Below are 22,435 nucleotides of genomic sequence, written 5' to 3'. Positions count from 1 at the left end.
CTCACAGGCCCCTCCCACTTCTGGCTCACAGGCCCCTCCCACTTCTTGTCTATAGGCTCCTCCCACTTCTGGCCCAAAGGCTCCTCCCACTTCCTGTCCACAGTCTCCTCTTTCCAATAGAGTCTGGCTGCAGAATGGAGCTCCATTTTTAATAGGAAACACATGACTTCCACTCCCCTTTTTTTTGCTAGTGAACTTTAATGCAACAAACGAGCAGAGGATGTAGAGTGGAGCTCCACTCACCAGGAAACATGTGACCTTCACTCCAAATGTTTTAAAGTTCATTAACAAAAACAAATGGTGGAATGGAGGTCACATGTTTCCTGTTGAAAGTGGAGCTCCGGTCTTCAGCCAGTCTTTCCAATGAAAATCTTTTTCTGGGAAGAATGTGGCCAATGAGGAGGTGGACAGCTGTGACCCGGAAGTGTTGGCTGTGTGCTCCATGCGGTGACAGAGGCAGTGATGGTGGGGAGATGAATCTGTTACCGAAGAGCAGTAAGCAGTTCTCCTCCAGCGAGTACTGGGAGCAGTTCTTCCGGCGCAGGGGGGAGCGGGCCTTCCAGTGGTATGGAGGATACTTGGAGCTGTGTGGGGTGCTGCACGTATTGAATGTATTTATTCAACCCAAAGACAAGGTGTGTACATGGACTGCTGGCTGCCTTCCCTTCTCTCACTCCCTCCTGTGAGCTCTGGATTAGGGCTCCAGCACAGAACCCTGTGTTCAGTTTCATATGGATCTGAATGCAGTAGCACTCCAAGGCCTGGCCTCCTTCACATAGTGTTCAAGGCTCCATTCACCCTTGTGCGACTTGGGGAAAAAATAAACTTGACAAAAGTCACATGACAAGTTGCAACCCATGTATTTCAATGGAAGCTGTTCAAATCCATGCAACGAAAGTCACAGCGACTTTAAAAAGGTTCCTGTGCTACTTATGTGACTTTCATGCGACTGGAGTGATATAGACTGCAATGTAAACTCTCAAAAGTTGCATGAAAGTCGCATCTTAACCACTTGATTTACCCCCCATTCCTGACCAGGCCATTTTTCGCAATACAGAGCTGTTTCTTTAATTGACAATTGCGCGGTCATGCAATGCTGCACCCAAATGATATTTACGTCCTTTTTCTCACAAATAGAGATCTCTTTTGGTGGTATTTGATCGCCTGTGCGGTTTTTATTTTTTGCGTATGAACAAAAAAAATCATCAATTTTGAAAAAAAAAAATAAACTATACTTTTGACTTTTTGCTATTAAACATCTCCAGTAAATAATCAAATTTTTACATAAATTTAGGCCAAAATGTATTCTGCTCCATGTCTTTGCTAAAAAAAAAATCCCAATAAATGTAAACTAATTGACTTACGTCAAAGTTAAAGTATTTACAATATGCATGTAAATATGCTAGAATTTTTTCTTTTTTTTTTTTTTACTAGTAATGGCGATCAGCAACTTATAGCAGGAATGCGGCGGGCATTCTGACGCTGGGGGGGAGGGGAGACTGACTTTGTGTCACTGACATCCCCAGTGACACCAATACAGTGATCAGTGCTAATAAAAAGCACTGATGCTGTAGTAATGGCACTGGGCAGGAAGGGGTTAACATGAGGGGCGATCAAAGGGTTAACTGTGTGCTGCTTTACTGTGTGTTGTGTGTGTGCTTTACACTGTAAGTGCACTGCTTTGTATGGCTCTGGATGAACCCATCTCCTATCTCCACTGTTAACTAGAAAAACGCATTGACTCCTGCGGCTTTTCTCTGGGTAAATGCACCTATGATGCTTTAGAAGTTCTCTGCGGACCATGGCTTTTGCTGTAGGATGTGACTAAGAAAATGTCAGGAAAGACCACCTAGAACAGCTGAACTTTATTTGGGGTTAATCAGAGGCACTTTAAATGATGGCAGGTGTGTACTGACTCCTGATTTTGAATGTGATTGCTTAATTCTGAACACAGCTACATCCCCAATTATAAGAGGGTGTGCACACTTATGCAACCACATTTTTCGTTTTTTTTTATGTCTACTTCCCCCCCTAAAAGATTTCAGTTTGTTTTTCAATTGAGTTGTACAGTTTATAGGTCACATTAAAGGTTTAAAAAGTTCTGAAATGATTTATCTTTGTCTCATTTTTTTACATCACAGAAACCTGAGATTTTAACAGGGGTGTGTAGACTTTTTTTTATATCCACTGTACTGTTGTATTCAGAAATTTGGATACATCAGAATTTCAGAATAATGAAAAATTCATCCAAATTTCAAGACCCATTGCTGATAGCTTTTTTTTAACCTAATGTTCTTGAACCAAAAAAATATTAGCTCTTGATAAACAAGCTCCTTTACATAATATTGGTACAGTACAGAGGAATGGAATTGGTCCTGATGAGATCTTAAATTACTTAATTTGATGTTAACTGACACCTTTAGGTTGCAAATGATTCAGCCCTGACGAAATTCACCCTTGGCACTTCTGGCCATGTAATTTCTGTGTATATACACTTACAATCATTTCTGTGGTCATCACCATAATCTGGAAGTACATGTGAGTCCACAAATGATGGCCAAAAACATTAAAGGAAAAATGTGTATAGGATCAAGTTGCCTAAGATCAAATCTCCACCTTGGCTGGTTTATCTGATCTTAAGATGGACATAGAAAGGCAATCACTCAACAGTGATGGGAGATGAGATATGAATATTTTTAGCAATATGTGGGCTGGCTGCACCATTGTAGAGTATGGGCTCCTGCATGTGGGTGCCTGAGCCCATTCAATGTAACTTCCGGCCTTTCCTCCCCCACCTCTTCACTTTGGCAGGCAAAATGCTGTGTACAGCTCCCCATACACATGAAATGGCTGTACTCTGGGTATATGGAAAACTGACCATTACACCTATATGAGCTTCTGGGAAATTCAAAAATAATGGGCAATAATATTGCATTGTCTTCTTTTTGTGGTTATAATGGCCTCCACTCTGGGCATGATTTACACAATGTTTCTGTTGGAAATAGTATTTGCAAGGTCAGGTGCTGATAATGAAATGGAAAAATTGACTTGCAATCAGTGTTCCAATTCATCCCAAAGGTATTTGATGGAGTTGAGTTTAGGGCTTTGTGCAGGACACTTGAGTACCTCCATATTTATGCACAGGGGTACAGACATGCTAGAGCAGAAAAAGCACTTCCCTAAACTGATGCCAAATGGTTAAAAGAGCAAAATTCTTTCTCTTCTCATGGATGTGTTGAATGCTAAAGATGCTGACAAAAGCTGAGGGCTGGAATGGAGAGAAGGTAGGAGACAAGGACCACCACAGAGGTGAGTATAATATCTCTTCTATTGTAGGGGCCTTTCATCTGTATTTATTGTTAACCAGACAAGGTTGATCTTAAAGAACATATTCAGCTACTTGTTTGGAGCTTTACTTTGACTACTACAGACCATCATTTACAGTTGCAAGAAAAAGTATGTGAACCCCTTGGGATTACGTGGAGTTTTGCATGAATTGGGCATAAAATGTGCTCTGAACGTCATCTAAGTCACAACAATAGAAGAACACAGTCTGCTGAACATAATACTACATGGTTTAATTGCACATAACATGTAAACATTCACAGTGCAAGGAGGAAAAAGTATGTGAACCTTTGGACTTAATAACTGGTTGAACCAGAAGATGCCCTGGAACATTGTCATCCTGCTGGGAGGAGGATTTGCTCTAGCTAAGGGCAGCGAGGTAAGACATAGTTTTGCCTTAAAGTGTAAGGTTACATAATACCACACAAAAAATTGTTAATATATCATAGAAAAAAATACTTTGGAATACAGAGTCTGTTCTGTCACTTCTCCAGTCATGAACTTGCCCTTAAAACACACATGAAATGCCTCTCTTTAAGAGTTTTAAGAAAGGCTGTGTGATATCATACTACACAGGTAATATACTTACAGATAATATATCCACCTAGCTTGGATGTCAAACATGCTTGGAATGAGACGCAGATGGGCTACTCTTATGGTAAACGAAAACTGCACCTATCTCTACTATCTTGCTGCTTTATGTTGGAATAAAGGGTCAATATCCTATTTTTTCTTCTCATATAGGAATCGGGATTGTCGAGTTGGCTTGGAGATAAGCTCACTCCTTTGCAGAGTATTCCCCCAGCTGCGATCGCTCTAGTCTTGTGTCTGCTGGTTGCTATATTCACAGAATGTACCAGTAATGTAGCGACGACTACACTGTTCCTACCAATCCTGGCATCTATGGTAAGAAACAGTCAAATATCAGATGACCAGCATAAGTTCCATCATTGGAGGGACATCATGGTTTCCTTTTATTTAGTTTCAAAATAATGTATACAGTAGTATTTTCCAAAGAAGTGTCTGCCATTGAGTAGATAAGAGGCCTACACTAATGATATGCTTACCTGCCACTTTATTAGGTACATCTTGCTAGGACCGGGTTGGACATCATTTTGCCTTTAGAACTGCGTTAATTCTTGAATTCTTCGTGGCACAGATTCAATATTCCTCGGAGATTTTGATCCATATTGACATGAGTTACTGTTGTCTTTCTATCATCTCGAACCAGTCTGCCCATTCTCTTCTGACATCAACAAGGCATTTTCATCCACACTACTGCCACTCACTGGATATTTTCTCTTTTTCGGTCCATTCTCTGTAAACCCTAGAGACAGTTGTGCATGAAAATCCCAGTAGATCAGCAGTTTTTGAAATACTCAGACCAGCACGTCTGGCACCAACAACCATGCCATATTCAAACTCACTTAAATTCCCTTTCTTCCCCATTCTGATGCTCAGTTTGAACTTCAGCAAGTTGTCTTCACCACGTCTACTTGCCTAAATGCATTGAGTTGCTGCCATGTGATTGGCTGATTGGCAATTTGTGTTACCTAGCAATTGAGCAGGTGTACCTAGTAAAGTGGCCTGTGAGTGCATATCCAATAATGCTGCTGCAGAAATAAATAAAAAGAAATTTCCTATTGAGAAATCAGGCTGATAGGTGGGTGGGGCTTAACTATGAAGGTACGTGGGGCTTCTGTAGCAATGTAAAAATAATATTAATGTTTTTCCCATAGGAAGGTTTTCTGAGAGCCATAATAGAAAGCAGCTTGGTTTGCCTGTACTTACAGGCAGCATTTATAGTTTTCAGTCTTTAATTCTGGAGTGGAGGGTGAGCTCACTTTAACTGCTGAGATAATCAGACACACTGGTATTGTTTTCAATGGGTCAGAACAAACTTAGCTATTTACGTATATAGTTATAAATGACACATTGATAGGATGTGTTACATTACATTGATCTGCTTACATTAAGCCAACATGGTTTACATGTGTATATGAAAAATGTAAGGGCTATACATTCACTTTAACATAGTACCTTCTTAATAGACCATTATCCAGAGTTCTAACCAAAAGCTTTAACTGACTCAGCCACGCATTTCTAAAGATATAAACAGAAGAAATGCAGCGCTCTTAAAATTGATAATGGAATTAGTAGTAAACACAGTCCGGTAAAACAACAGTGTTCCTTGTTTCCCAGTGTAAATGGTAGAATTTTGCACTAACCAGAACGCGCATGGATAATGCGCATATGTGTATAAATCCTGAAGATCCTTTTCTCCACTTAAGGCTGGTCAGGCATATGGCTTAGAAGAATAGAGATCCTACGCCCTCATGTGGTGGGAAATGATCCAGCAGGTCAAAGCTATGACGATCCAGATGAGCCTCCACAAAGAACTGGCACAGGAATCCCAAGGGCTACAAGGATGCAAAGCCAGAACTTCAGAAGGCATCTGTTAGTGAATGGGTTCCTTTCTCATCTAAGGGAGTGCTCCTGATTGTAAGAGCTTTTCCATCCTTGTAGCCCTTGGGATTCCTGTGCCAGTTCTTTGTGGAGGCTCATCTGGATCGTCATAGCTTTGACCTGCTGGATCATTTCCCACCACATGAGGGCGTAGGATCTCTATTCTTCTAAGCCATATGCCTGACCAGCCTTAAGTGGAGAAAAGGATCTTCAGGATTTATACACATATGCGCATTATCCATGCGCGTTCTGGTTAGTGCAAAATTCTACCATTTACACTGGGAAACAAGGAACACTGTTGTTTTACCGGACTGTGTTTACTACTAATTCCATTATCAATTTTAAGAGCGCTGCATTTCTTCTGTTTATGTATTTTGGGACTTTTTATGTGTTTTCCTATATGTTCAGCTGCTTGCATTATTTATGAGCGCTTACTATTTATCACCACTATTCCCATTTCTAAAGATATAACACAACCGAGCAGACAAGAAATCATTATTGTACAGATTATGTAAGTCAGATTGGTTGTTAACAGAGATTCGAATATAATGATACGTAAACACTCATAATCCCATATCTATTTTCTTCGCTTTCTCAGTAGACTGCATTCATTGTTAATAAAACTGATATTTACGTATGCAGACAGACAGCTTGATAGAAAAAAATTCACGAGTCTCTCAAAATGATAGTAAACATCAAACACGAAAATCAAACAAAGTATATCCCTCTATAGTGTGTACTTGTCTCAATGCAGCACATTTCTCGCTGCTGCCGCATTCATCTGCTATCGACACCTCTGATTTTCATGACACCAAGAGGAAAATGGTGACAGGGGAGGGCATCTCCTTTGACTTTCCTAGGGAAAGGGGGGGGGGGGGCACATTCTCCCTGAGTAAGTGAAATAGGCAGCCACCTAGGGCACAGCCATGGCCATTGGTTTCAGTACTCTCCGCCCGCCATGGCCGGATTTAGGGGGATGCTGGGGTGGGCTATGCCCCCCCTAGATTTCAGTTGTGCCCCCCAGGCTGGTCTTTCCATGGACTCTATGCCTGGCCGCTGAGTGCCTTCCTCCATCTCCGCACTCACTGGGACAAGGGGAGAGCAGCCTGGATGAGTGAAGCATGCAAAGGAGAAACGACAGGAAAGAGCTGGGAAGTGCAGGGCTGTGCTCTTCTCTCCTGTCAGTGGAGCAATCCTCCATAAAGAAGACATTGGAGGTTATAGGGGGTGGAGTGATCAAACTGTGTACAGCCCAATCCAAGAGCGATCCTGTGTCCTATTTGTGCAGGAGGGAGAAAGAGAACTATTTGTGCAGAGTGGGGAATGTAGATTATGGGGGTGGGGGAAATTGTGCTAGGAGAAGGAACGGGGAATATGTGCTAGGAGTAGGATGGAGGTTTGGGGGGACTGGAAGGGGTTGGGGTGGATTTGTGCTAAAGGGGGGGGGGGAGGATTTGGTTAAGGTAGGAGGATTTTTTATTGGGAAGGGTAATTTGGAGAGGTTTTAGCTAGAGGAGGGATTTGGGGGAATTTGTCCTAAGTGGGTGGATTGATGGAAGGGGATTGGTGCTGGGGAGGGGTTGGTTTGTGCTAGGAGGGGGAATTGGTGGGGGGATTTGTGCTAAGACAGGGGATTGATGAGATCTTTGTTAGGAGAGTGGATTGGGGGGGTTGTGTTTGAAGGGGGGATTTGGGGAGATTTTTGTTAGGAGGGGGGATTGGGTGAATTTGTACTAGGGGAGGGGATTGGGTGAATTTGTACTAGGGGAGGGGATTGGGTGAATTTGTACTAGGGGAGGGGATTGGGGGGGTTGTGCTAGAAGGGATGATTGGAAAGGGATTTGTGCTAGGAGTGGGAAGAGGAGGGGTTGTGCTACAAAGGGGGATTTGTGCCAGGAGGCGGTTTTGGGGGGGGATTGTGCTAGTAGGGGGGATTTGGGTGGGGGAGAAGGATTTGTGCTGAGAAGGGTAATTTGGAGGGGGTTGTGCTAGGAGGAGGGATATAGGGGGATTTGTGCTAGGAGGTGGGATTGGGGGGGATTTACGCTAGGAGGAAGATATGTGCTAGTAGGGGTGCAAGCAGCTGGTCTTGCCTAGGGAGCAAATAGTCCAGCACCAGCCCTGCCTGCATGAACATATAGTTTATTATACTTTTTAATATAAAAGCTTTTAAACTTTCAACTATTTTTTGTTGCAATCTGCTAGGGACAGCTGCACAGATTATTATTAGAGATAAAATAGCAAATGTCTAATCAGCAATGACTGACAGTCAAATATGTGGGACTGACTGCAAGTTTATCATTAGACATGTGCAGAATGAAAAAATATGTTAAGTTTTAAGTTTGTTTGTTAAAGAATAAGTTCACCTTTCAACAAAAAAATAATAAATTCACTTTTTTTGTAGGTAAAAAAATGTACATTTAATTTTTTTTTTGTTGTAGGAAGCTGTAAAGCATTGTACCAATGATCAGCAGATCACTGACACCATGCAGGTCTCCTGCAGATCTGTCAGTCTATCTGCTTCTTCGTACCTCATACTTACTGACAGGAAGACTCAATGAACTACCAAAGCCACACAGTGCCATGGAGAACTACAAGCCGACAGCCGCTAAGACAGAACACTGAATGAGTGACGCAGCTGGGCCAGCTGTCACAACGGGGGGAAGTCTGTTTATAACATGTTACATGTTGCACTTTGAATATGGGTGTAACAAGTAACACGTTACGAAAGGTGAACTTATCCTTTAAGTTACTAATTTTGTTAAGTTTAATTTGTAATGAAAGTGGTTTCATTAAATTTAGTTTTGTTTATTTGTTTTCAACCAGATTTTATTTTTTCCAATGGATTCTAAGTATTCAAATTTAATTGAATCGAAAATATTGAATCGATGCAAGTTCATTGTGACGAATAGACGGTTCTATTCTATTCAAAATTCGAATTTCGGAAGACTTTCTATTCTATTTTACTCTATTTCATGCTAATTTTTTTTTTCTATTCTACCTTTTTCATTTCTATTCTATTATTTTATATTTTATTCCTTTATTTTCTATTCTTTTATATTCTGTTGTGTTTTAGTCTGTTTTTTCAAAATCTGAATTTAGGAAGATAGCTATATTCTATTTTATTCTACTCAAAATTCGAATTTCAAAATTCAAATTTTGGAACATGGCAATATTCTTTCTATATTTTATTTTACTCTTTTCTAATCTAGTCTACTTTTCTATTCTATTTGATTTGATTCTATTCTATTCTCTATTCTGTGTTAATCTATTCTATGCTTTTATTCTATTTTAGTTTCTATTCTATTCAGTTTAATTCTGTTCTATTTTCTTTTATTCTGTTTTTGAAATTCGAATTTCGAAAGACAACTATATATTTTTTTTCAGAAAAAAGCTATATTCTTTCTATTCTATTCTTTCATTTTCGTTTCTATTCTGTTTTATTATATTCTATTCTGTTTTATTCTATTCTTTTCAATTCTAGTTCATTCTATTTTGAAATTCGAATTTCAGAAAACAGCTATATTCTTTCTATTCTATTTTTTTTTCTATTCTATTGTAATCTTTGTTTTTCTATTCTATTCTTTTCTATTCCTTTATTTTCTGTTATATTGTAATCTTTAATTTATATTCTATTGTTACTCTAATCTTTTCGAAATTCGAATTTGGGAAGATGGCTATATTCTAACACTAATATACACAGTCTTTGAAGGAAATCAGCATGAGTCAGCAATATGTTTACATTTCAAATTTGTTTTCAAATTCGATTCAGATTTGCATAATTCATTATTTCGGACAAAATGTAATTTTGTTATTTCAGATTCATTTAAATTTGTTACTATTGTAACTGGGCAATTCTGATACATCCAGATCTCCAAATAAAGAATAACACGATGCTTCTATTATCACTTCTAGAAAGTAGAAACAAATTTTTGGTACCAGACAGAGGTCACAGATTTGTATGGATGTGTCTGGCACCCAGGCTTCGTCACCCAGGCTTCGTAACCCATTGGCTTGAGGACTTCTGCTAAATATTTAGATTTTCCCAGGTATAGCCTGCTTGTAAAAACTGTGGACACTACATAGGTGGTGTTGGAACAAAGAAGGAATTTTTGAAGCCATCACAGCTATTAAATTCAAAGCCACTATGGAAATTAAGAGTGGCCATAATATATAAAGTGCACTGTTATGTCCAATAGACCAATAAAGCTTATTCAATACTAAATTAGGATGGGCAGGCCCACCCCCCTCTAGCCCACACAGGGCTCTAAAAATTAACAAGCCCTACCTAGCAAGATCATTCTGCAGCTGGACTACTCTTAATAGGTGGGCATCCCATGTTGCCATAGAGTATTTCCATTTGTATAAATATTTGATATGAAATTTCTGTTATACTAGCACAACCATTTATTTTATATAGCAGGCTCAGGGTAGAATGTGTATAACATGAAGCAGTAATTTTTTTAGAAACTGGGATAATCTACACCTCAAGTTGAATCTGCTTATATTTTGCATTCCCTGGACCGTCCTTTCTCCCCCACCAACATGCTAATAAAATGTGATGTCATCACAAGGTCTCTGTGAGTCTCTATGAAAAGCAGACAGATCATAGCTGGTGGGAGGTACTGGCATGGTACGTAGCTTCCTAAAAACATGACATTACTCCTTTCAAAAGTCATAAGCCCTGTGAGAAACAGTGGGCTGTCTGTTGGGAGGAGTTATGCAAATATCAAAATGCCTTTAGGGGCAGGTGTTAGTATGGAGTTGGTGTTTATTATGTTCAGTATGAACTGAAAGCAGTGAAAGAAAGAGGCAGACTAGGGGCTGTACATCTGGGGAGGAAAGAGCTGGGGAATGCTGGATGTCCTCCTGATAGGAAATGAGACAGGCTGTGTTTGACTTTCGGCAGCTTCTAATGTATATTGTGAGAAGCTCACAGTGTGCAGTCAAATCAGATTAAGCATTTTTAGTACAGAAGAAGAGCAAAAATATCCACAGCGCACAGCGATTCCTGGAATGTGCATATGCAGCTCAGCTTACAACAGCCGGCCTGATTCCCGTGTGTCAGTATGACTAGCTCCTGCACATTCACAGGAGTGACATCATCCCTCACCAGCCACTGATAACTGGCACACTGGAGAACATGTAGGCACAGGCAAGAAACTTTTAGAAAGGTGAGTATTGATCAGTTTAAATCCACTTTAAGCGACATGCACATGGGCTATATAGTCAAAATATTATCTTGCACAGGTGTGTATGACATATTTCCTGAACACAGAAATTCTATGTTGGAGAAATATATCATATGCACATGCGTGTGCACAAAAGTGTTGGCATATACATGAGTAAGGCTGCATAGAGCAATTCACTTCTATTCCCAGCAGGGAAAAACCACAGGATTTTATGTTGAACCATATTTTGCGCCTCAAACCGCCTTATATTTGTCACCGGACCAGTAAGTGAAGGGAAATGTGGCAATGGGGCACCTTTTTCCCCTGACAAGTGTCAGGGGATTTCCTCTCATTATGGAGAAAGTTCACTTCCTCTTGTGTCTCCAGGACAGGAAAAGAAGTGAAATCTCCCCTGCAGGAGACAGGAGAAACATCTGACGGGCTGTGAGAACATCCCCTACTCCATCCAAAATAAATAAAAAAACTTTGGTTTTAGATACTCATTCATGTTTGCAAACTGAAAGGTCAGTGGAAAACTAAATCAAAGTTCATCTTTTATAGATCTAAATGTAGTTATAATAGATCTAAATGACTCGTGTTAGTTAATGTGCTTACGGTATCCTAATCGTTCTCTCACATATGCATGTGTGCCTGTGAGCACTTGTGTTTGCTTTTAACCACTTGCCCTCCAGAGGATTTACCCCCCTTCCTGACAAGGCCATTTTTTCTGTTACAGCGCTGTTATTTTAACTGACAATTGCGCGGTCATGCAGCGGTGCACCCAAATTAAATTTACATCCTTTTTTCCCCATGAATTGAGCTTTTTTTCTGTGGTGTTTGATTGCCTGTGCGGCTTTTAATTTTTGCGCTAAAAGAAAAAGACCAACAATTTTGAGAAAAAAACTATATTTTTTACTTTTTGTTATTAAACATGTCATGGGAAAAAACATGGGAAAAAATTAAAAAATCAAATGTCATAAATTTAGGCCAAAATGTATTCTGCTTTATGTCTTTGCTAAAAAAAATTCCAATCTGTGTCTGTCTGTAAGTAGTGCTTACTTTGGGGTGGTGTCAGCTGACAGGGAGGACTGTTAGTAAACAAAGCAGCCCTCCTCCCCGTCGGAGATCCTCAGCAATCACTGGGCGCCGGCAGGAAATCACTGGCAGGGACCTGGTGATTGACAGCCGTGGCCACGAATAACAGCGTGGGTAGGGCGCGTGCCCCCTACCCGTAAATGCAAAATCACGTATATATACTTGATTTTGCGCACTCCTGCCACCCTGTTGCAGTATATCTGCTATAGGGCTGAGGACATGTAGCCATTTTATTTCAAAAATTGCAAAGCTAAAGAAGACATTAATTAGCATATCAGTTAACCAATCAGAAATCATCAGTATCACTGTAAAGTGATGTAAATTGAACTCTGGGCTCTACTGCTCTTCATTCTTCTTTTTCTATTTTTTTTTTATGCAAAAGCAATACAACTGAATCCATTATACATAATGCTTCCATGCACACTCTCCTCCTCTTTAGCCTTCATGCTACCAGTGGCCACACCACCTAATGCTATAGCCTTTGCATATGGGCAGCTCAAGGTTGTGGATATGGTACGTATCACCAACATGTCCTTCAGTTTTACAGTGCTATATAATTAAAGCAGAATTTTCATGCAACCCCTGTAGAATTATAAAAACAGTATGCAGCGCAAGTTCACCCAACATAAAAAAAAACCCCAAACATATAATAAAAAATATATATAATCAAATAAAGTCCTCAAAATAAGACTATGGTGTTGGACTAAAAGTTATATAAAATCCATATTCATGGGAAGAAACTGTGCCACAAAGTAGAGAAAGAGATCCTCCACCACCAACACTCAGAGCCTCCTACCAGAAAAAATTACCAAAGGTCATGAGGTCAAAATAGCATATATAGAGTATATTGGAAGGCAAGGAGTTCAGAACCGCTTTTCTTTACCAGAGTTTTTCCACTGCTACTCACTCGATGGCATAAATGCAGTATAGAACTACAAGGATAAGCAAAAGGTCCCAATTGTATGTATGTAAAGAGAACAAGACCTCTTCATAGTGTAGTATTTTAAAAAATGTATTAAGAATATTTCACTTACAAACGTTAAATGTACTCAGCATGTGCATGGCGTGATGACGTCACAAGCTGTAGCTCTAACCTACACGTTTCGTCATAAGAAGCCATCGTCAGGGGCGTTTACGCTGCACACTGTTTTTATCATTTTATTGTATGTTGTCAGCTGCTGTTTCACTATTTGTGACACATTTAGCGCAGGTTATCATTATAATCAACCTCTGTAGAATAGCTAACTAAAATTGTGCTTGCATACCTGCAAAACTTTCTTCCCCTTGGCTGTAACAAAAACCTACCATCTTTCAGAAACCCTTTCTGCTACTTCACCTCTGAGCAGATGAAGGAGGTATCCACATCAGAGGAAGTAAAGTGATGTTATTTTTTCCTTAATGGAATGAATTCCCCAGAAACTACTTTAATTTTTTGCCAGCCTTATCTAACACTTGTGGATAGCTATCAAGTTAGAAAGATCCATCAGAAAGATGTCAGAAAGGCAGAGGGGGAGGTTCAGGGAGTGTCTCAAACACAAATACACATTGTTGTAATCTCAGGCTTACAATGCCCTGAAAACGGGCGGACTGACAACTCATGGGGCCCCTGGGCAATAGGGGATCATGGGCCCAAATACACACTGCCTGTGTTCAGGGACCTGCATGCATCTACCGCCACATGGATATCAAATTAGGAGCAGCAACTGTGTCTGTGCAGCCGCTGCCTCCTAGCTGACATGAATGAGACTGCCTGCACAGAGACACCCAGAACACCTGTACATCCCTGTGTGGGTGAGCCCGGCCGTATGCCTGTGTGAGGGATCCGTCACCTTCCTTATCTTAGGCCTGATTGACATCTATGCATTTTTGTAGTGCTTTTTGCAGAAATGCACTGCAGTCCATTAAACATGGTTTTTCCTAGGAGTCCTGTTCACATATGTGCATTTTTTGGAAAGGGTTGGGGACTTTTTTCAGGGACTTTTTTCCTGCAGCAGATTGCATTTCTGGAGCAATACACTTCAACGGAACAACATCATAAACATGAGTGTTGAGTTTCTTGATGCGTTTTGCAGTTTTTTTGCCAATAGGAAAGTATTGAGTGCGACTTTGATGCGACTTTACACTCTTTGGCTATCAAAGCAGCGACAAAATAGTGCAGGAACCTTTTCAAAGTCACTGAGACACTGATCCGACTTAAGTGCCAAAGAGTGTAAAGTCGCATCAAAGTCGCACTCAATACTTTCCTATTGGCAAAAAAACTGCAAAACGCATCAAGAAACTCAACATTTTTGCAGAAAAAACACCTGACACTTGTAACATTGTCTAACGCGTTTGAAGGCGTCAAGCGCTTGGGCGTTAATTCATATCATTGGCCAGAATGTTAAATTATTCTGGCCATTGATATAAATTAAAGCTCAAGCACTAAATGCGCCTATCGTTAAGCTTCTGCATCAAGCGTTTTTCTGACCAAACGCTACTGCTTCTGGATACACTGGCCCTGGGGTTTTTTAACTGCTTGTAAACACTACTGCTACTAAAAGCTTCTAAAAGTCTATGTGTGCATGGACATATTGGATAACATGGAAGGCCATTTGGAAGCAGTAAAAAAAAACCGCCTGATGCCCCTAAAACTGGCTGCAAAAATGCCCTGTGTGCATGAAGCCTAAGCTGGCCATGAACAAATTTGACTTTTGGCTGATTCCTGCTGAATCAGCTGAAATTCCAGCTGTGGGTGGCCCTGATGGCACCACCCGGCTCAGTAACACTCAATTGAAAAACATACTGAGCCGGGTTGTCAGCTGAACAGTGACCAATCAGAAGCAGCCAAAGTTTGAGTAGTCAAGCATCCACAGGTGCAGCGGTTGACTGCCTGCAATAGCCAGCAAGGATTATTCCTCCATCCATCCATTTTATTGGGGATGGAAGGATCTATTGGTTTTCTCTCATTCAGGCCCATGGATGCCTGGCTTTAGGTGTGCTGCTGTCTACACTAGGGGTCTCCAAACTTTCTAAGCAAAGGACCTGCTTACTGCCTTTATGGCTTTAGGGGGTCAGACTGTGGCCAGTGGAGTAGAAGATGCACCAGTATCAGTTGGAGGAAACAATGCCTTATCATTGGTTTCAATGTGAGAAGTAGTGCCCCGTTAATGATATCAGTGTGGGGAACAGGGCCCTAACGATGGTGTCGGCAGAAGGACTGATTCCTCATAATTGGTGTCAGTTGAAGTAATAGTACCCCATTGTTGGTATCAGTGGTAGAAATATTTCCCCATCAATCGTGTCAGTGGAAGGAATAGTGCCCCAGGATTGGTGTCAGTTGGTGGAATAATGCTCCATCATTGCAGTCAATGGGAGAAATATTGTCCCATCAATGGTGTCAGTTGGAGGAATAGTGCCCCAGGATTGGTGTCAGTTCGTGGAATAATGCCCCATCATTGCAGTCAATGGGAGAAATATTGTCCCATCAATGGTGTCAGTTGGAGGAATAGTGCCCCAGGATTGGTTTCAGTTGGCGGAATAATGCCCCATCATTGCAGTCAATGGGAGAAATATTGTCCCATCAATGGTGTCAGTTGGAGGAATAGTGCCCCAAGGGCCAGATAAAGGCAAGCAAAGGGCCATGGTTGGAGACCACTGCTCTAAACCATACAGTGCAGACTGCAGACAGCCTGAATGCAAATAAAGCAGAGTGTAGACTGGCCTTGGTCTGTATGACAGCTCCCAAAGCACAGGGGAAGAGGAGGCAGAGGTAAAAATGGTATTTGCATATCAATGTTTGTGAAGCCAAAGAATAATATAAATGATGATAATAGCAATCTGCAAGCTTTCATTTTCCTTTTCTTTCTACTGCAGACAGTGGTGGACTGTCTCTCAGAATCCCAACATCCAATGCAGGGCTATGGAACCTGCTTTGGTCTTGATGTCAGAACTCTAGACTGCTGGAGCATGGGGGAGAAGCTGTGGTTAACAGGCCTAGCTGCGGGGAGGATCAGAGGATCAGGTAACAAAATATTTTCAGTATGAGAACCACATCGTATATTGTACAAATGTTTGCAGACAAAAAAAAAATCAAATGTATTTATTTTTTTAATCAGCATGTGATTTTGAATTAAAAAAAAAGTGTTACTAAGCCCAGGACCCTGCCTTCACTATATCTGGTCTCCCACAGTACACACAACATGAAAATGCAATTAGTTCAGTATTTTAGTAAATATAAACTGCTAAACACCTTTTTTCTCATCAGCAGTATATAGCAGTTGTGTGACTTCTATCAGTGTTCATCTGAGCACTGGTTTCATTCTCCTCTGACTGTCCTATGAGTCTGCATGACCCCTGACCCTTTGTCTGGACAGTGCTGATTGGCTTTGTGCTGATCACATGCTCTCCCACAAAGGAAAAAAAAACCCTCTATAGCAATACACACCAAACTGAGCATGTGCAGAGTGACTCCACACAATATGTCTTATCAGGAGATAAGAGGGGGACACTGGAGAAAGGGGAGAATCAGAGAAGTCAGGATCAAACAGCGTTTTTACACAATGCAGGGATTAATTAGCTTCCACAGTGAATAGAACAAGCATGCTTTACTGCATATACTGACTGATTTTACTGTTGTGGGTTTAGGAACACTTTAAGTAAAATAAAGCAAAGAAATTCCAAAGACCTTGAGCCCATCAGCGTCCTCATCAGAGCTCCCTTCTAAGCCCCTCTTATATTGGCGTTCCTAGTACATTAGAGGGCTACATAAAGCCATGCAGAGGGCTGCAGTTTGGAGACCCCTGTCCTAGACCAAAACCAACATGAACAAATACCCTTTGCACAGTTGCCTGGAGCTGGGATTTAACCACTTGCCTACCGGGCACTTTTACCCCTTCCTGCCCAGGCCAATTTTCAGCTTTCAGCGCTGTTGCACTTTGAATGACAATTGCGCGGTGATGCAACACTGTACCCATATGAAATTTTTATACATTTTTTCACACAAACAGAGCTTTCTTTTGGTGGTATTTAATCGCCACTGGGGGTTTTATTTTTTGTGCTAAAAGCAAAAAAAGAGCAAATAAATTTGAAAAAAAAATTTTTTCTTTGTTTCTATTATAAAATTTTGCAAACAGGTAATTTCTCTCCTTCACTGATGTGTGTTGATGAGACTGCACTGATAGGCAGCACTCAATGGGCACTGATAGGCAGCATTGATGAGGTGGCACGGATAGGCAGCACTGATGAGATGGCACTGATGATGCTACACTGATATGCAACAATGACGGGCACTGACTGGCGGCACTGCTGGGCAGAACTGATGGGTGGCACTGGTGGGTGGCACTGCTGGGCACAGGTGGGTGGCACTACTAAATATCTAAACAACCGGTAGCCTTATAATTACCACACTATGTATAAATCCCTAGACGCAAAGATATAACTTTCCCCCCAGAAAGTCCAAGAAAAACAAAAGTCTCTTTCAGCGCCCGTACAGTGAAATGTCCCTACCATGTGAAAAATATTCTCCTTCTTCTTATTCAGTGTTCAACCACACATGAATCTTAATCCATCTTCTACTTGGTATCTGGACTAGGTCAGCCAAATACTCTCCCTCCGCCCTTAGTGTGGGCGGGCGATCGCCATCTTGGATAAGGGACAGTGACATTGCAATGAACCTCTAGACAGTGCAGCCTACTTACAAATGAGAGATGCAACATGCAAAACAGTAATAATTATTACATATAAAATGAATATAGTATTTAATAACTGGCTAATACACCTATGAACAGTATAAGTACAGGAAACATACTGTATATCATGAACAAAATCGCTCCCTACTGCCATCTAGTGATCTATCCAATATATGCATAATAAACTCTCCATGCTTAGAAGGGTCAAATCGATGTTCATTTTCGACCACAGTGACAATAAAATTCAAAAGATGAAACATTTTTCTCGATCGAACAAACTTCTAATAGTGAATGTGGATTTTATTTATTTATGAGTAGTTTTTTTCATTCTAAAAGCAAGGGTTAAAAGCTATTTAAATTTTGAAGAAATTTGTGATGATTTTCAACCATTTAATGTACAAAGATTTTTTTCTAATGTGTGTGTAGCACCCTCCTAGGTAAGTTATTAGGATATATATAGTCTAGTTTAGTATAGTGTGGTCTCCTGCTTAACAGGAGACTGATAGGCAAAACATAACAGCTTTACTGCCTAACAGAAAGCTATAGTGGGAATATCCTGCGTGGCTCACAGTGCTGCTGCTGTGATTGACTATTCTGTATCCAGGTGACACTGGAAGGTTCTGGGTGAACAGAAGTCTCCCATGCAGAGCAGCAGCATAAAAATGGATTACATTCCAGCCAATTACAGGGGGTGGTGCCCTATAGCATGCCGGGTACTAGGATTTATATTCAGTGAGCACATATGATCTGGGTTCTTCTTCCTTTTTCTCTGTGAAGGGAGTTTCAGCCAGGGACAGTGGTTGCCTCCCTGGCTTATGCTGCTGTAGGTGACCCAAGGGGCAGAATGCTGAAACCCAGGGTGCTTCTGAGGGGGATGTCTACAGATCCTGTCTGGTATCACAGAGAACGGTGACCTGCAGCAAGGGCCTTGTGAGTACAGACTGTTCTACATGGATGCTGAAATTTGTGCTGTTTAACCCCCTTGGGATCTATATAGTCAGCTGCTGGGTGTGAGCTTGAGGGGACAGGTGTCCAGAAGAGCAATTTTCCACTAAAGTTCTGCATTTCTGCAGAGGGACGTTCCTCCATTCCTTGTACAGTTTGCTACGCAGATCTATTTAGAGAAAGCTGTCCTCAATTGTGAATAGTTTGATTCAGAGTATCCCACTATATTCCTTCCCTATCCCAGTTCTAAAATAAAATAAAAACCCCAAAAAGCTACAACCCCTAGACTGATCATTGGAGCAATGAGTGGTAATTGTGTGCACCTGACTATAAGAAATACTGTGTGCTTGGCTGCGGGAGAAGATCTGGAGGAAAGCCTAGGCAAGATACAAGCGGCTCCTACAGGGGGCAGCACTTCAAATGTTAATATAAATATTCCTATAAATGTGCATTTGAAAATTCACCAGTGTATGGCCAGCTTAAGAGACTGTTTTCTGGATACCATGGGCACCACTAAGTCTCTGTATTATTGCAATATTGTTGAATTCTTATACAAAAATATAACAGTTGAATTAGTGAGTTATGTGAGAAAAGTGGTTGTTCTGCAAGGCCTTGAGCCACTCTAAACCAGGCTGACTCAGATGGTCACCAAAATCCCAGCTGCAAGGGGAACCTTGTCCTCATACTACATGCAGAGTGGTACATGCACATATAATTGACAGAAGTTCTTTCTTTTTTGCCAGTATAAAAAACTTGTCCTTCAATGATGGTTGCATGACTGTCATGCTGATCCAAAGGCTTCAAAACTGTTCATGGCAAGAAAGAACCAGACAGGCAAAAAGCATTTTAAAAGTTGGTTGGCAATAGCATTTTATTTATTCTTTTCAGCATAAGCCACATTCATTCCAATGGGAAGAAGTGTACTTGGCAGGACTGCTGAAGACTGATATGAATGCGACTCACCCAAGGAATGAATGGGCATGGTGCACATGTGCAAGATGAAAAGGAGCCAGTGCGGATGTTTGCAGAAGAGCTTAGGAACACTGGAATGTCGACAGAGTTATTGTACCAGGTAAGCTGCACTCAGGGAAGTGGTGTCACACAACTTTAGCAACCGATTAGTAACTGACTGTGATGCCTACACTGATGATACAACTTTGAATTTTCAAGAAAGACTCCTAATATATTGAAATCTGCTCTGCCATAGTTGTTTTGGTGATATCAACCTGTTCGGGTAGTTGAAATTAATGTAGTGCATTCATCAAAGGCTTGTTTTACACTACCGGGAGTGCACTCACACAAACTGCTCTTCTCTGATTTATAGAAGTATAGCTTTGGCTTTACTTCTCCTTTAAAAATATGATTTGGATAAGTTTCATGAAAAACCATACAAACTGTGTTCACACTGAAGGATACTGTAATAGGGGTGGTTTTCAGCATTGAAACCTATTTGTTTCTTGTCACATTTTCTTCAAGGATGTGGTGCCTTTAACCACTTGCCCTCCTGAGGATTTACCCCCATTCCTGACCAGGCCATTTTTGGCATTACGGCGCTGCATTATTTTAACTAACAATTGCGCGGTCATGCAATGCTGCACCCAAATTAAATTTACGTCCTTTTTTTCCCACAAATTGAGTTTTCTTTTGATGGTATTTGATCGCCTGTACGGGTTTTTATTTTTTGCGTTATAAAAAAAAGACCAACAATTTTGAGAAAAAAACTATATTTTTTACTTTTTACTATTAAACAAGTGCAGTAAAGAAATGTATAAAATCAAATTTCTTCATACATTTAGGCCAAAATGTATTCTGCTCCATGTCTTTGCTAAAGAAAAAAGAAATCCCAATACGTGTAAATTGGTTTATGTGAAAGTTACAGTGTTTACGAATGGTGATATAGATACTGGAATTTTTTTTTTCCTTACTAGTAATAGTGGCGATCAGCAACTTATAGCGGGACTGTGGGACTGTGGCAGGCATTCTTACACTGGGGGGAACTGACTTGGTGTCACTGACATCCCCAGTGACACCAATACAGTGATCAGTGCTAAAAAAAAAGCACTGATACTGTACTAATGGCACTGGGTAGGAAGGCAAAGCAGTGTGCCCAAGCTGACAGGACTTGCTGGCGCCCGGTGATTTCCAATGTTCTCCGACGGTGAGAACTGTTAGTAAACAAAGGAGTTCTCCTCCCCGTCGGAGATCATCGGAGATCACAGGGGGCCAGTGTGTAATCACCAGCTGGAACCCAGTGATTGACAGTCGCGAATGGAGGAGCGGGTAGAGCGAGCGCGCAGTTCACACGCACCCCCTACCCGGAAATGCAAAATCACATATATATACACGTGATTTTGCGCACCCGTGCCACCCTGTAGCAGTATATCTGCTATAGGGTTGACGGGAAGTGGTTAAAATCCACTGTTTTGATTTAATTTAAAGAGTAACTCCACTTTCATGGAAAAACAAATAGCAAATAGAAAAAAAATAATATAGCATATACAATTGTCATATTGTAACTGAATGTTATTAAATATTACCTTTCCTTTTTAATCTGCAGAACTGTAGTTTTCTATGAAATGCAATGCAATATGGCAACCTGGAGGCATTCTATACATGGACAGTGTACACAACACTTACCAGAAATGTAACTTCCTGCCTGTATGATTGGCTTACCGATTTTCCAAGAAGTCTGCACTAAGATACAAGAAAGATTTTGGGCATTCCCTGCAAAGATATTATCAAATAAAATCATATCTAAAGGCATGCAGACCCTGCCACTTTCCTCATTAGAACACTTAAAGTGCAGCAGCTGACTAATAATTATAAAATCACTCCCACTTATATTCACTTTGCACATGGACACAAACAGAATAACAAAAGATAGGAATCTGCAACAAATTTTATTAAAATCCCTGCAATGTGCATAAATCACCCAAAGGGGAATGTTTTGGGGTTTTTTCTCAACAAAAGTGGCGTTACTCCCTAATGTGTTTTCTGTCTTTTTGGGGGACAGTTCTCTGGAGGACAAGCCTATTATCATTAAAGCTACTTTTTCATTTTAATAAGTGCTTGGCAATTTTTGTATTTTTATGTAAAACGAGTTGGGCAGAAAAGTGAACCGGTTTCTTTGCCCCACATGCTGTGAATTTTCATTGTTGGGTAAAACCAACAAGTTCATTTCTGTCTCAGATTGTAGAAGCAGTCTGTGTCATGTATTAAAGATAATAATTCTGTCTGATCTTATTTACCCAATATTTATGTGATATGATGAGTCATCAAATAAGATTTTATTTTATGTGTAATTACCATAATCAAATAAATAAAGTGATGACAACCATTATTAGCCAATGCTGATGAGAAAATAAATGTTTTAATCAACCACACCTTACAAGAAAATTATAATTGGAAAACATTGATTTTCCATCAGGTAATATCAGCATTCAAAATTAGCTGACGGTAAATTTTATTTCTAGACAAAACCCAAGCACAAATGACTCCTTACATAGTAAACAGGCAAAACCTCAGATAACAGGAGGTAAGTCTGACAGTAATAGATTTATTATTTGTTGATGTCCCTGAACTTCTGAACCAGTTCCAGTAGGGTAACTTCTAAGGCAGGGGTGTCAAACTTCATTTCATCCTGGGCCACATCAGCATTATGGTTGCCCTCAAAGGGCCGGTTAAATAAATGTATCTACTTTTTATCTTATTAAACAATTGCCTCTTTATTAGATTATTACTGGTTTT

General features: G+C 40.5%; 1 protein-coding gene across 5 annotated transcripts; it reads left to right on the top strand.

The window, feature by feature from the left end:
• Nucleotides 1-432: 432 nt before the first annotated feature.
• Nucleotides 433-22,071, top strand: LOC149457441 (solute carrier family 13 member 2-like). 5 transcript variants are annotated; one of them, XR_016313635.1, is made up of 6 exons: nt 433-635; nt 4,090-4,251; nt 8,253-8,542; nt 15,930-16,077; nt 19,577-19,760; nt 21,246-22,071. XR_016313635.1 is itself a non-coding variant. In XM_089683808.1 (4 exons), the coding sequence occupies exons 1-4, from the start codon at nt 474-476 to the stop codon at nt 21,251-21,253; spliced, it is 480 nt and encodes a 159-aa protein (XP_089539934.1). In that variant the 5' UTR covers nt 433-473; the 3' UTR covers nt 21,254-22,071. The 5 variants fall into 5 exon arrangements, 2 of the variants coding, with proteins under 2 accessions (XP_089539934.1, XP_089539935.1); XR_016313634.1 differs by lacking the exon at nt 8,253-8,542; XM_089683808.1 differs by lacking the exons at nt 8,253-8,542; nt 19,577-19,760.
• The last annotated feature ends 364 nt before the right edge of the window (nt 22,072-22,435 follow it).

Source organism: Staurois parvus, unplaced genomic scaffold (assembly GCF_062004578.1).
Source record: "Staurois parvus isolate SC_StPar_1 unplaced genomic scaffold, SC_StPar_1.0 ptg000321l, whole genome shotgun sequence".
Lineage (NCBI taxonomy): Eukaryota > Metazoa > Chordata > Amphibia > Anura > Ranidae > Staurois > Staurois parvus.
Note: the sequence above shows the minus strand (reverse complement) of the source record. Positions and strands in the feature narration are given on the sequence as shown.